The following is a 13,114-nucleotide window of genomic DNA, read 5'->3' as shown; positions in this document are numbered from 1 at the left end:
AGAAAAAAGGAGAGGAGACAGGAGAGGAGAGAAGAGGAGAGAAGGGAGAAGAAGAGAGGAGAGGACAAGCTTAGTTTCCCAACTGGATCTGGCCAGCTGGATCCCCATTCAGGCAGCTTGGATGACTCACAGGCTGTGGTTTGTTCATGAAGAGGACCATGACATTAGGGAGATGTGGTTTGTTCTTGAAGACATTAGGGAGGTGATGACATGACCAACAATTGACTTTGATTTGAGTGAGGGAGGGCTGTACAAAGTCACCAGACTCATTTTCTCCTCCAGAGCCATCTGAGTCTAGTGGTCAGATATTGATCAAGATCACTGGAGATAGCCTAACACTTCCATAACCTAATGAGTCTTCAGAGGAGAATATTGTTGAATCATTGTTTTAAAAACAGAACAAGCCTCAGAGATCACACAGTCCAACCTCCTAGGTTTTTCTGAGGCCCAGAAAAACTAACTCACTCAAGTCCACAGAGGTAGCAAGTAGTCAATTTCAGTTAGAATTTTAATTTGGGTTCAAATTCAACACATTTCCCCCTTGTTGTACTGCCTCCTTCTACTAGTGGAGATGCTTTGCCAATTTACTGTTCAGTTATTTTTCAGTCATGCCTGACTCTTCATGACTTCATCTGGGATTTTCTTGGCAAAGATACTGCAATAGTTTCTCATTTCCTTCTCCAGCTCATTTTACAGATGAAAAAATGGAAGCAAAGCTAAGTGACTTGTCATAGTAAGTGTCTGAGGTTTGATTGGGACTCAAGTCTGCTTGACTTCAGCACTTCTATCCACTGTGCCACCTAGCTGCCCATGGTTTGCAAATAACATTCAATAAGTGTCTTAAACTCAGTCAAGTTCCTATTTCCCTTTTCAGCTTTCTTGTTCTCACTAGATTTTTCCTTGGTGTTCCAAGTTTCTTTTCTCACTCCACAGGTTATTGTAGACCTTATTTGGGCAAAAATAGTCCTGACAATACTTAGGATTTTCACATGGAGAAAGAAAGATCACTCTCCTTAAGATGTATGGTGTGGGTGTTTCTGGAGGGAATGTTAGTATAGTAAAGGGATCTCTGAAATGTTTTACTGTGGCCCAGAATTTAAATTCGTGCTACTACTAAACAGTACTACATCCTAAGACAAGAAATCAGGAGAACATAATAGACAAAGAACATCTCCCCTCTATTGCTACCTTTAGAGAGGCTTATTCAGTCCCAAGGCAGCACTGGGGATGTAGGCACCCATCAAGGAGAGACTAACAAATTCCAAGGGGTTCTGTTCTAATCCCTGGTATAGAAGATCTCCAGGAAACTGAATTGGTCTTGGGACTCTTTTGGATTTGGGGACAATTTGGTTTTTTCCAAGACTTTGGCTTACTTAATTTGTGATTGCATGACTTTCAAAGCAAAATGGTACAGATTCTGACCTTCATGAATTGAACTGGTGAATAGAACTTAGTCTTTTCTAAGTAGTGTTCCCTGGATTGTGACCTTCCAGGTACCATAAGGAAGGAAGGAAGGGGGAAGCATTTACTATTATAATATATATATAATATTATAATGCAATAATATAATATTATACATAATAATTATTATAAAGCACCTACTATGTACCAGGCAAATCACAAGTATTATCTCACTTGATCCTCACAACAGTCCTGGGAGGAAGGTGCTATTATTACCACCATATTCCATTTGAGGAAACTGAGGCAAACAAGGGTTAAGTGCCTAGGGTCACACAACTAATAAATGTCTAAGACTGGATTTAAACTCAGGTCTTCCTGACCCCAGACCCAGCAGTTTATCCACTAAACCACCTTGCTGCCTCATGGGATTTCTATTTCCTTAGCCCTTGTTGAAATCATGCTTTATTACACCCATAGAATGGTAATTTTTATCAATGAGTACTCCCTCCATTGGTACAGTGTCCAACTTTTCCATAAGTTGCTAACTCAGACTGTCAGTGAAAGTTTTCTATAACCTGGTCACCACCTACCCCTCCAGTCTTACTTCATATCACTCCCTTTTCCACTCTCACTGCTTTGGGCAGACTGGTCTGCTGGCTCCTCCTCACATGTGACCTTCCATCTCTGCCTTGGCAAAGTAGTCTCCCATGTCCAGAGTGCTCTCCCTCCCATCACAAACCTTGTGGGATACCAAATCTTGTTCAAAACACAGCCCAAGTGCCACACCGTCCACGTGAAGCATTTCCTGATCCCCCACATTATTAGCCCTTTCTCCTTTTGGAATTACTAGCAAGATAGGGTACTAGATGCTGAAGTCCTTCTCAAGCTGAACTGTCAAGCATCCAAACTGTACTGCAGGAAGTGAAACTCCAATAGGCTGTCCATATTGTTCAAATGCCAAAACTGTGTTTGCCTAAAGGACTCTTTTATGGAGACCTCACACAAGGTAAGTGCTCGCAGGGAGGTCAGAAGAAGTGATACAAAGGACACTCTCTCTGAAGAACTTTGGAATCAATTGTGGAATATGTTCATCCTTCATTTTTGAAGAAGACTATGACATCAGGGAAATGATGCCATGACTTAGAGTTGACTTTGATTTGAGTGAGTGAGAGCTGTGCAAGGTCACTAGCCTCACTTTCTCCTCCTGAACCATCTGGATCCAGTGACCAGATATTCATCAGGATGATTGGAGATGGCCCAGGATGCAATGGGAGACCTTGGACTTTTATCATGAAACATGGGAGACACTGGGAAAGGAACACCAAGCATGACATGCCCACATCAAATAACTTGCTGTGCTCTATGAGCAAAGTAAAATTGCAGTAGTTCAAAAGAAATGCAACTTTAGAGATATCTCCACTTCAAATGTTCTTATGAACTGTTTGTACCTGACTTAGAGCCTTTTGAGCTCATATTGGTCTGATCAGCCACAGGTGAACACTTTGTACCTTGACTCCAGTATACTGATGTCATTTTGGTCCTCTATGAGAACAAAGGACAGCCATGATATATAGTTACATGCTTACTTGCTATAGTCCCCTAGTAGAGTATAAGCTGTTTGAGGGCAGGAACTATTTAATTAAGTCTATTCTCTCTGATGATTGAGTTGAATTCAGTTGGGCAGGACTTGGAGTGTCAGGATTTTGAGGTCCAAGCACCCCAGCCCTCAATATTATGGTTTCCTGACTGGGAATGCTGCTAATCTCAACTTCTTCTCCAATCAAGACTGGAAGGTATGTAAGCCCCACCCCCCAGCCCCCTGTGCTTTCCTTATTCCCTTCTCACCCTGCAAGCACTTAGGAGGCACTTTTTGAGCCTGACCTCTCAGGTCCCATTAGGTCAGACAGCTAGGAGGCTGCCTTATATTCAGCCTAACTCTCTCAGCTTCTCAGTTCAGTGGTTACACTGGGGACCATGGACCTGGTCACAGCTTCTGATGCATGGAGGACAAGGAGGGATGCCCCATCTGGAAGTATATGTCCTTTTCTTTCAATTCTCTCTGTCCTAGAGAATTGGGAAAACTTCAGGTACCTTTTTTGAAGACAGCTCTCATGTCACACCTTGATTACTCAACCTCTCTTCTCTCTTGGGGTTCCTAACTGCTCTAGGGTTCCCAAAGCAGATACATCTTCTACACCAGTCTTGCTCTGTTATGTAGATGGACCTGACCCAGTAGAGTCAATATATTCTATAATCATTTCCCTCCCACCATTTCTTCTAACATCTAATAGAATGCAGGGGCAGCTAGGTGGTGCAGTGGATAGAGCATCCCACTGGAGTCAGGAAGACCTGAGTTTAATCCTGCCTCTTTCACTTGACATCTACTAATTGTCACTTAACTCCAATTGCCTCAACCTCCCCCTCCCCCCCCATGCAAGCTCACTTTAAATTTTGTATGGTATCCCTCATTGCCTTTCATAGTGCCTAACATGTAGTAGATGTTGAATACAATGAACGTTTGTCAATTGATTGAATATCCAATCTTTTAAGTAACTGAGATAATTTTTCTGTCCTGCTTCTTCTTCCCCTCTTATCTCATAGCATTATAGAATCACAGAATCTCAGCATTGAGAGAGGCTTCAGAGGCTATTTAGTTCAATCTGTATCTGAATAAGAATCCTCTCTATACATCAAGTTCTAATTCAGCCTTTGAATATGAAACCTACCTAGTTAACTTGTTCGTTAACCCTTCTTTTACTAATAAAGGAAATGCTGTGCAGAAGGTCAGGGTAGGAGGATACCAGCAGCAGGCTTCTCCTTGATGGGACTTGCCTCTGAGTCCATTCATTCTGTTCTGTGATGGGCTGAGATAGTGGGATCCTGAGACAGTCAGAGTTGTGAACCAGCTACCACCAGGGAACACACCAGATTCTTAGTCCCATACATAGCTCAGGCTGAGCCAAGACCCCTCTTCAGAGTTTCTGAGTCTTTACCTAAAGGACAGATCCACTGAATGCTTGAATCAAAGCTCTTCTGGAAACATTATTAGGATTCTGTATTCAAACTACAGATTTCTCAGAATTCCAAGTTCTGGATCTGTCTTCCATCTCTAGGAAGATTTCTGGGGTCTAGATGCTTATTACTGTTGAGCATGGTTGCTTGTGATTCTAGGATTCTGAGGGAAAGAGCACACAAAGCCAGGGTGATCATCCAAGCTTTATTAAGGGATTTCCTTAAAGTAGTCCCTGATGGACAGGAAGCAGCAAGATGTACCTACAGCGTAGGTCTTTCTGAGGATTGGTCCTTAGGCTATTCATATATTTTATTGACTAATGACTAAGAGGAAGAGTGGGCCGAAACATGAAGAATGTGGCCAAAATAGCAGGATGTGTAAAAGTTAATCCAAAATGGAGCTGGCTATTATCCTATTGCATATTTTCAACCTGGCCAGGATATTTAGGGGGTTTTTGCCCTTCATTGTAATCATGATTCTTTTAACTCATAATGACTTGAACTGCAACCGTGGTTTATTTAACCCACAATGATGCATTGTTCTTCTGGTCCCATATTTTTTTACTTGCTTTATTTGATTCAATATAGAGATAAAAAAGAAATGTAATGCTGCCCCCAAGCAGGCTTCTCTGCTATAGAGGCATTCAGGTGATTCATTGGAAAAAGGGCTAAGGATCTCCCTCAGACACTAGTCATGCAACTCTGGAGAAGTCATTTTAACTTCTGCCTCAGTTTCCTCAACTATAAATGGTGATCATAATAGAACCCATGTCCAAGAGTTGTGAGATCAAATGAGATAATATTTGTAAAGTGCTCAGCTCAATGGCTGGCGTATAGTAGGCATCTAATAAATGATATTTCCTTCCTAGAGTGGAAAGTCAACTTTATTTTGACTGTTGCATGATTATAAACTGATTAAGTCATGAAGGAGGCTTGGCTTGGCCCTTGGGTGAGGTTGAGGTGGACAGTCATCTGATTTCTGTTTGGGTAAATCTCCAAATCCCCACAACCCTGACAATGAGTTGGCGCTGTCCAAGACAGGAAGGCAGAGCTGGAGGAGAGAAGGTGCTGACCCTCTGTGAGCCAGAGAGGGCAATGCTTACTCAGCACTTCTCCCCATGGGTGTTTGTGCAAAGCAGCAGGGTGAGAGGAGACTCTCCAGGACCCAGATTCTTTCTTTTTTTTTTTCTAAATCAGATGGAGGGAGAGGTGGGGAGAAATGCCTATCAACACCCCCTGGTGGTTAAATTAACAAATAAGAGAACCCTTTTTTGTTGCTTTAAGCATTCCTTGCCAGCTTTGGCTCATTCTGAACTTTAACTCTTCTGACAATTCTCTGAAGGTTTTTACCAGGTCCAGTGTACCGAATGTGAGACTTGAAGATTTTATTTCAAATCCTGCTACCAACACTTACTAGCTGTGTGACCCTGGGCAAATTAACCTCATCTACAAAATGGGGATAATAATAACAACAGTTTCCTTATCTTATCTTTTCCCCTTAAAATGGGGCCTAAAAATAGCCTCTATCACAGATGGTTGATGGTAAAATCAAATATGCTGACATTTGTAAAGTGCTTTGCAAAGCTACTACTTTATTTTATCTTCAATTATCTGCTCTTGGTTTCATCTTTAGGGCAATCAATTTTCAGAATGGAAATCTCTTCCTTTCTACTTCCCCCATAACCCAAATCAGGGCATCTCTAAGGGCACTGATCATAATCAAGATTGTCCCCTTACTATAGCTCTCGTTATCACAATACCATAGCTATAAGTTGGAAGCTGGAAGGCCTTCTAGTACAATTAGTACTAGATGGGGGAATGATGGGGTTCAGACTCTGGGAGCCTCCTTGAGCTCCCTTTGAATCTTCCCATTTAATCTGGCCTTTCTTACTCAAATCTAATTTTCCCATTTGTTCCAGCAGTCTCAGGAAGCCCATGGGCTTTTCATTATCATTCTACTCAGGTCTCCACTGCATTCCCCCACCCTTGATCCCATCAAAACCCCCATTCCCCAGGCTGCCAACCACTCCCATCAAGATCTGTATCCATTTAGATACTGCACCTATCAAGATCTCTGGATTGCCCCACGTGCTTCCCACCTATGAGCCTCCTAGTCTGCCCCCTAATCTGTCTCGTGATAGCCTCCAGCTGTTTCCAGCCTTTGATCCTCCTTGGATTCCCTCCTTGGACTTTTCCCCAAGACCCTTCCTAAACCTCTCCTCCCATCACCCTGGACTACCAGACACCCCCCCCCCCCCAGATCCCTCCCATACTCTTTTCTGTATTTAAGTTCCATCCTGCCTCCATGAAGGGGCTCAGATTCAATCCAGCTCAGACTCCATCTAGCTGGGATTCTATCTGGCCCGCTTGTGAATACAAGCATTACAAATGCTTAGGCTCCTTAAGAGGCTACCCAATTAGGTAAATCTTTAATAAACTTTGTTTTCTTTGGCTTTAAGAAGGCTTGAGTCGAATCCATTCAAGCATGACCCAGACTATGGTCTCTTGGGGTCCACAATCACCCCTAAACCTCATCACAATCCTCTCCATATCTACCTTCATTTTGACTCTTTCTCTATATAACAGTTCACAGAATCACATAACTGGTAAATATTGGAGTTGAGATCTTTATTCAAGTACTTCTGACCCACCATCTGTCTGCTCTATCTCACTCTCTAATACTACTCTTAAAAAAAAAAAAAAAAGGGAAATTTGGAGAAAGGATGAATTTGGGGAGTAAAGGGGAGATGAGTTCCATTTTAAGCATGTTGAGTTTGACATGTAGATGGAACATCCAGGTAGCAGTGTCCAGTTTTGTTGTTGGTCAATCATGCCTGACTCTTCATGACCCCATCTGGGGTTTTCTTGGCAAAGATGCTGGAATAGTTTGCCATTTCCTTCTCCAGTTCATTTGACTGATGAGGAACTGGGGCAAACAGGGATAAGTAACTTGCTGAGGGTCACACAGCTAGCAAGTATCTGAGGCTGGATTGAACTCATGAAGAGGATCCTTCCTGACTCCAGGCACATTACTCTATCCACTGTGCCACTTAAATGCCCCACATGGCCAGCAGGAAAATAGAAATTCAGGACCAGGGCTCAACAGAGAGAATCTGACTAAATACATAGATTTTTTTTTTTAATCCAATGACCGTTGAACCCATGGGAGCTGATGAGGTCATTAAGAGAGAACAGAGCCTAGGACAGAGCATTGGGGAAACATCTATCATTAAGTGGTACAGTGGATAGAGCACCAGTGCAGGAGTCAGGAAGACCTGAGTTCAAAGCTCACCTCAGACACTTGACACTCACTAGCTGTGTGACCTTGGGCAAGTCACTTAACCCCAATTGCCTCATCCTGGGTCATCTCTAGTCATCCTGATGAATATCTGGTCACTGGATTCAGATGGCTTTGAAAGAGAAGTGAGGCTGGTGACCTGTACAGCCCTCCCTCACTCAAAACAGTCAAGTACAAGCCGTGTCATTATTTCTCTGATGGCATGATCTTCTTTGGCAACGAAGGTCGAGCACACAAACCAATAAGCGATCTACTTAGTCCCTGAGACTATGACTTCCTTCTTTCTGGATGCTTGCCTTAGTTTGTAGTTGACTAAACCCATCCCTTCTCAAAACAAGCTTTCACTGGGGGGAGACAAAAAGTACACATGAAACTATGTATAGCTTAAATATAAAATTAATACATATAAACACATACAAAGTAGTTAAATATAAGGAAGTAGAGAGAGAGTACTGGTGACTGGGGGGAATCAAGAAAGAATGTATGCAGAAGATGGTGCTTGAGCTATATTTTAAAGGCAGAGAGGAATTCTATGGGACTGAATTGTATTCCATATATGGGGAACAGCCAGAACAAACATGTGAAGGTAGAAGGTGGTAGAAACCAAGAGAAGGTCATTTTGATTGGATCATAACACAGAGGAGGGGACATAATATCCAATAAGGTTGGAAAGATAAATTGAACCAGGTTATATAGGGCTTTAGAAGTTAATCAGAGGAGTCTTTTATCTTGAGACAATAAGACCCCACTGGACTAAGTTGAGTAGGAGAGTTATAAGGTGAAGCCTGCACCAAAGGGAAATTACTCTGTGTATTGGAAACTTGGGGCAAGAAGATCGATTAGGAGCATATCATGTAGGCAACAGGGGATGAGTATCTTAACTAAGATGTAGATAGGACAGAAGGGGTTAGATGCAAGAGATGTTATGAAGATAGAAATGGCAAAATTTGACAACTTATTGACTATATGAGGTCAGGAAAAGTGAACATTCAAGGACAATGCTGGGAGACTGGTTGTGTCTTTGATAGAAATCAGGAATTTTGGAAGAGAGGAAAGTTTGAGCTGGGGTGGAAAGATAATGGGTTCAGTTTTAGACAAGTTGAGTTTAAGATGTTTTTAGGATGTCTAATTTGAAATGTCCAGTTGATGATGCTGAGAGACTGGGGCTGAATATATAGATCTGGGAGTCATCTCTATACAGGTGACAATCAAACCTATGAGAACTGGTGAAGTTATCAAGAGAGAGGGTATAAAAGGGGAAGAAAAAGGACCTAGGTCACTACAGTGGACATATCACTAGCTTCATATCCTGCTTCTATCACTACCTTGTGACTGTGGACAAAAGACTGAAGCTCTCTGGGCCTCAGTTTTGGGGGACTAGGTGATGCAGTGGATAGAGTGCCCGGCCTGGAGTCAGGAAGACTCATTTTCCTGAGTTCAAATCTGGCCTCTAACATTTACTAGCTATGTGACCCTGGGCAAGTCACTTCACCTTGTTTACCTCAGTTTACTCATCTGCCAAATGAGTTGGAGAAGGAAAGGGCAAATCACTTCAGTATCTGCCAAGAAAACCCCAAATGGGATCACGAAGAGTCAAACATGACTGAAACCACTGGATAATAACAACAAAGTCCCTTCAAGTTCTCAATCTATGATAATATTGTGTGCACAGTAGCATGTTATTAGCTGGCACATAAATGAGGTAGGTATAGCGGCATGCTTATATACATGAGTTCTGTGCTTTAATCTTCAACCAGGGTCAGAAGACCTGGGTTTGAAAGGTCATTCACTTTCTTTATCTTCAAAAGGATGTGGTTGGATCAAGTGACTTCTACTAGCTCTTCCAACTTTAAATTTATAATATTATAATCCTCCAAACCTTTGACAAGAAATTCCTTAGAGTAAAGAAGGGAGCTAAAGTCATAGAGGATGAGGCTATCCCTGACTTTATGATGCAGAGTCATTACTGACTAGCCCTTTTCTGATTTCTGTGGCTAAGATCCCTGAAGGTTATAGTATCATTCAATGCAGGAGGCTTTCCATGGAACACACATGGTTCAGGGGAACACAAACATAGACACCTGGGGAGCACCACCCAGGTAAATAGATTCCCCAGAATTGTATAATGACATCTCTCTGGGTTCTCTTGTTCTCTCTTCCATCAAAACACTCAGATCTATAGGTTTTTAAGGGCTGGGAAAGGGAAATACTAGCCTAGAGGCTTGGGCTATCTCTGCTTTTTTGTTGTTTTTGTTAGGTTGTTGTGTTTTGTTTTGTTTTGTTTTTTGAGGCAAACAGGGTTAAGTGACTTGCCTAAGATCACATAGCTAGTTAAGTGTCTGAGGCTAGATTTGAACTCAGAATCTCCTGACTGTAGAACCGGTGCTCTATTTTGCACGTCTGCTTTTGTAAGTTTTCTGTGGAAATAGAACAACTCACAAACTCATTAGAGCAATTGCCTTCATGCCTTATGGATCATTTCCTTGGCTTAATGAGCATTTATAGCACCTCAGGTTTGCAAAATGCTTTATAAAAATGATTCTCATAACAACCTTGTGAGAGGAAGTATTATCATTATTCTCCTTTTACAGATGCGGAAACTGAGGCTGACAGAACCTTGACAAGTGTACTGCAGTTATTTGGAGTCCAAGGTAGGATTCAAACTCAGGGGTCGCTGACTCCAAGTCCAGAATTCTACTGCACCATCTAGATGGCTACTTGTTGATTGAAATACAATTTCCGTAAATGAGCTTTGCTTCCAAAAATATTTGACTACAGAAAGAAATGGTATCAATTTTGCAGATCTTTTTCACTTATTTCTTTCTTATTTGTAGCGGACGGCCTCCATCCCCACACGGCTCAGTGATGTGGTGAAGAAGAAAGACATGGAAGGCAGGAAAAGATAGACCAATTCCATTTATTAATCCGAGGGTTAGGGTATAAATAGACAGAAACTGCAAGTCTACGTGACCTTCTGCTCATCTCCAGTCCCAGTGATTTGGCCAGTCTTATGGCCTTCAAAGACTGTTAGCCTAGAGGGCATCTATTTTACATATCCCTTGTTTTCTGTAATTCTCTTGTTTATCTCAAGGAGACAGCAACATCTGGGGGGCATGGAGAGCCATTCTGGAGATTAATGAGCACGGTCCCAAAGAACAGTTTCCCCGAAGGTCTATCCTGATCTAGTCAACCGCACTCCACCCTGGCCCTCAACACTCATTTGCAGAATTTAAGGTCCAGTTTCCCTTTATGTCTGCCTTGCAGATAAGTACTAGAACTTTTACATCTCTTGCTATACCCCACCCAGCCCCACAACCTGTAGCTGTACACAGGGATCAAGGGAATAACATCCGACATCAGCTTTTCTCCCTGTTGGGGTGGACTACTATCTTGTAGTTTTCATATCAGGGAGGAGTCTCCAAATGGACCCTGTAGCACATTCCTAAGATATCATCAGTGTCTGGAACAAGGCTTGGCAGAGCTTTCCAGGCAAAGGCCCATCCAGGGTCCAGAAGGAGTTTTTTAATTTGCAATATCATCTAGGTGAAACCTATATTGAAATAACTTTCCTGACCTAAAGCAACATCTACCCTAGGAAAAGACAAAGAACTATATGAAACGCTCAGGTTGTTGACTCCCGTTCTCAAACAAGGAAACCTAATGAGAAACAAAGGCCCAGAGTCTTGGACCACAGGTAAGACTTCGGGGCTTCTAATGTGGACCACATTTTTCTAATTTACTACCTTAGATTCATCTTCCAAACCACACTCCTCCATCCCTCATGGGGCAGAAGGCAGAAGACCAGAAATCTGGTTAGGCTTCATTCTGTAATTTGCTTGATTTGTATTCTCTTCCATCCCTCCCTTAATAAAAGAATTTGTTCTGTGAGGTTTGGATTCAATCAAAGGGCTGCACTTGAGGACCTAGAGGGTCACATGTGGCCTTGAGGCTTCAGGTTCCCCTCTCATGATTTTGTTGAGTGACCAGTACTCACAACATAATTACCTAAAGATCATAGGCTCACAAATTTTGTGTTGGCAAGGCCCTCTGAGGCCATGCAGTCCATTTTACAGATATAGAAACTGAGTCCTAGAGAGGTAAAGTGACTTCCCTAAAGTTACTCAGGTCCCTTGACCCCAAATCCAGGACTTTTTTTTTTATCATACCATATCCTCCATGATTACACTCATTTGTATTTTAAGCTCAAAAGTTTGTGTCAACAACCTTAACATTAAAAATCCAACTCAAAGCCCTTATTAAGCCTATACTTACACTAGGAGTTCAAGGGAGTGTCTGATTAAGAGAATCCAAAGTTTGGTTGTTGGAGCCACCAAAGAGAAGAGATCCCATTTTCTGATGCTCAATCTCAGGGTAAAGTTCCTCTTGCCCTATCACTCCTTTCATCCTCTCCCTAGTGGCTGTGCATTTCCGGATGTGCTGAAAGCAGCAAGCTGGCCGTCCCCCCTAGTGTGAACTGCAGGGGTAGCTGGGGACATTCTTCATTCTCCTTCAGAAGGGAGCCCGGGAACTCTCCAACCAAGGCTGAGAAAGAACAGATTCTTCCTCTCATTCATTCTTCTTCTAATTATTTTTTTTAAATAAGGGAAGTGCTGTACCTTTAAATTCTGAAAGTCAAATTGGCTCAGATAGGACAGCAGTGAAAGGTCCAGCCCCTATTAAAGAATAGTTGCAGACAGTGCAAAGGCACAGACAGCCCTGGCTGGACCCTGGGGCAGCCTCCTGGCATCATGGCCACAAAACTCCTGCCCCTCTTACTCTCCCTGGCCTTCCACCTGGGCAGCCCGGCCACAGCCCGCCGGAAGCTCCTGGTCTTTCTGCTGGATGGTTTTCGCCATGACTACATCAGTGATGAAGCCTTGGAGTCCTTGCCTGGGTTCAAAGAGATTGTGAGCAGGGGAGTGAAAGTGGATTACTTGACCCCGGACTTTCCCAGCCTTTCCTACCCTAATTATTACTCCCTCATGACAGGTGAGTACTGACCCCCCTCTCCTTGGTGGGGGGGGGGAGGGCTTGCCTTAGACCCTCACACTGTTAGCCATCCTTTCTGAGGTCTACTTCTCAAGTCCCTCCTATTTCTGACTCCCAGATATTTGTTTGGGCCTCCAGGGGTGGTTGGGGGTTATTCTGCTGCAAGGATATTCCCAACCTTGATGGGGGTGCCTTCCTTCCACCTGAGACTTTGGAGTTCCCTTTGAATTGCAACACTGAGGAAAACGGCCAGGGAAAAACTGGTGATAATCCAGAGGATCGGAGTTTCTTTGGCTTTTCACAGACAAGGTTCTTTTAAGGTCTCATTGTGCCCATTGGGATTTTTTAAATGACTGAATGGATATACTTAATTTTGGAATTTCTCTAACCCAACTTGGAGCCAGTTGCCGACTG

General features: G+C 42.8%; 1 protein-coding gene and 1 long non-coding RNA gene across 4 annotated transcripts in view; both read left to right on the top strand.

Moving 5' to 3' along the window:
- LOC140514930 (uncharacterized) overlaps positions 1–10,528 on the top strand; it is a 40,190-nt gene extending 29,662 nt beyond the window's left edge. The window contains exon 3 of the long non-coding RNA XR_011970776.1: positions 10,303–10,528. This is a non-coding gene — a long non-coding RNA (uncharacterized lncRNA). The remainder of the gene's footprint in view (positions 1–10,302) is intronic.
- Positions 10,529–12,225: 1,697 nt separating this feature from the next.
- Positions 12,226–13,114, top strand: part of ENPP6 (ectonucleotide pyrophosphatase/phosphodiesterase 6) — a 182,614-nt gene continuing 181,725 nt past the window's right edge. Inside the window, exon 1 of one of the 3 annotated variants that reach the window (XM_072625433.1) lies at positions 12,226–12,700. In XM_072625433.1, coding sequence (XP_072481534.1) covers positions 12,460–12,700 — 241 coding nt within the window. In that variant the 5' untranslated portion in view covers positions 12,226–12,459. The remainder of the gene's footprint in view (positions 12,701–13,114) is intronic. The other 2 variants (XM_072625434.1, XM_072625432.1) reach the window with 2 other exon arrangements.

Source organism: Notamacropus eugenii, chromosome 7 (genome assembly GCF_028372415.1).
Source record: "Notamacropus eugenii isolate mMacEug1 chromosome 7, mMacEug1.pri_v2, whole genome shotgun sequence".
NCBI classification, from domain to species: domain Eukaryota; kingdom Metazoa; phylum Chordata; class Mammalia; order Diprotodontia; family Macropodidae; genus Notamacropus; species Notamacropus eugenii.
This window is presented reverse-complemented; position numbering and strand designations above follow the sequence as displayed.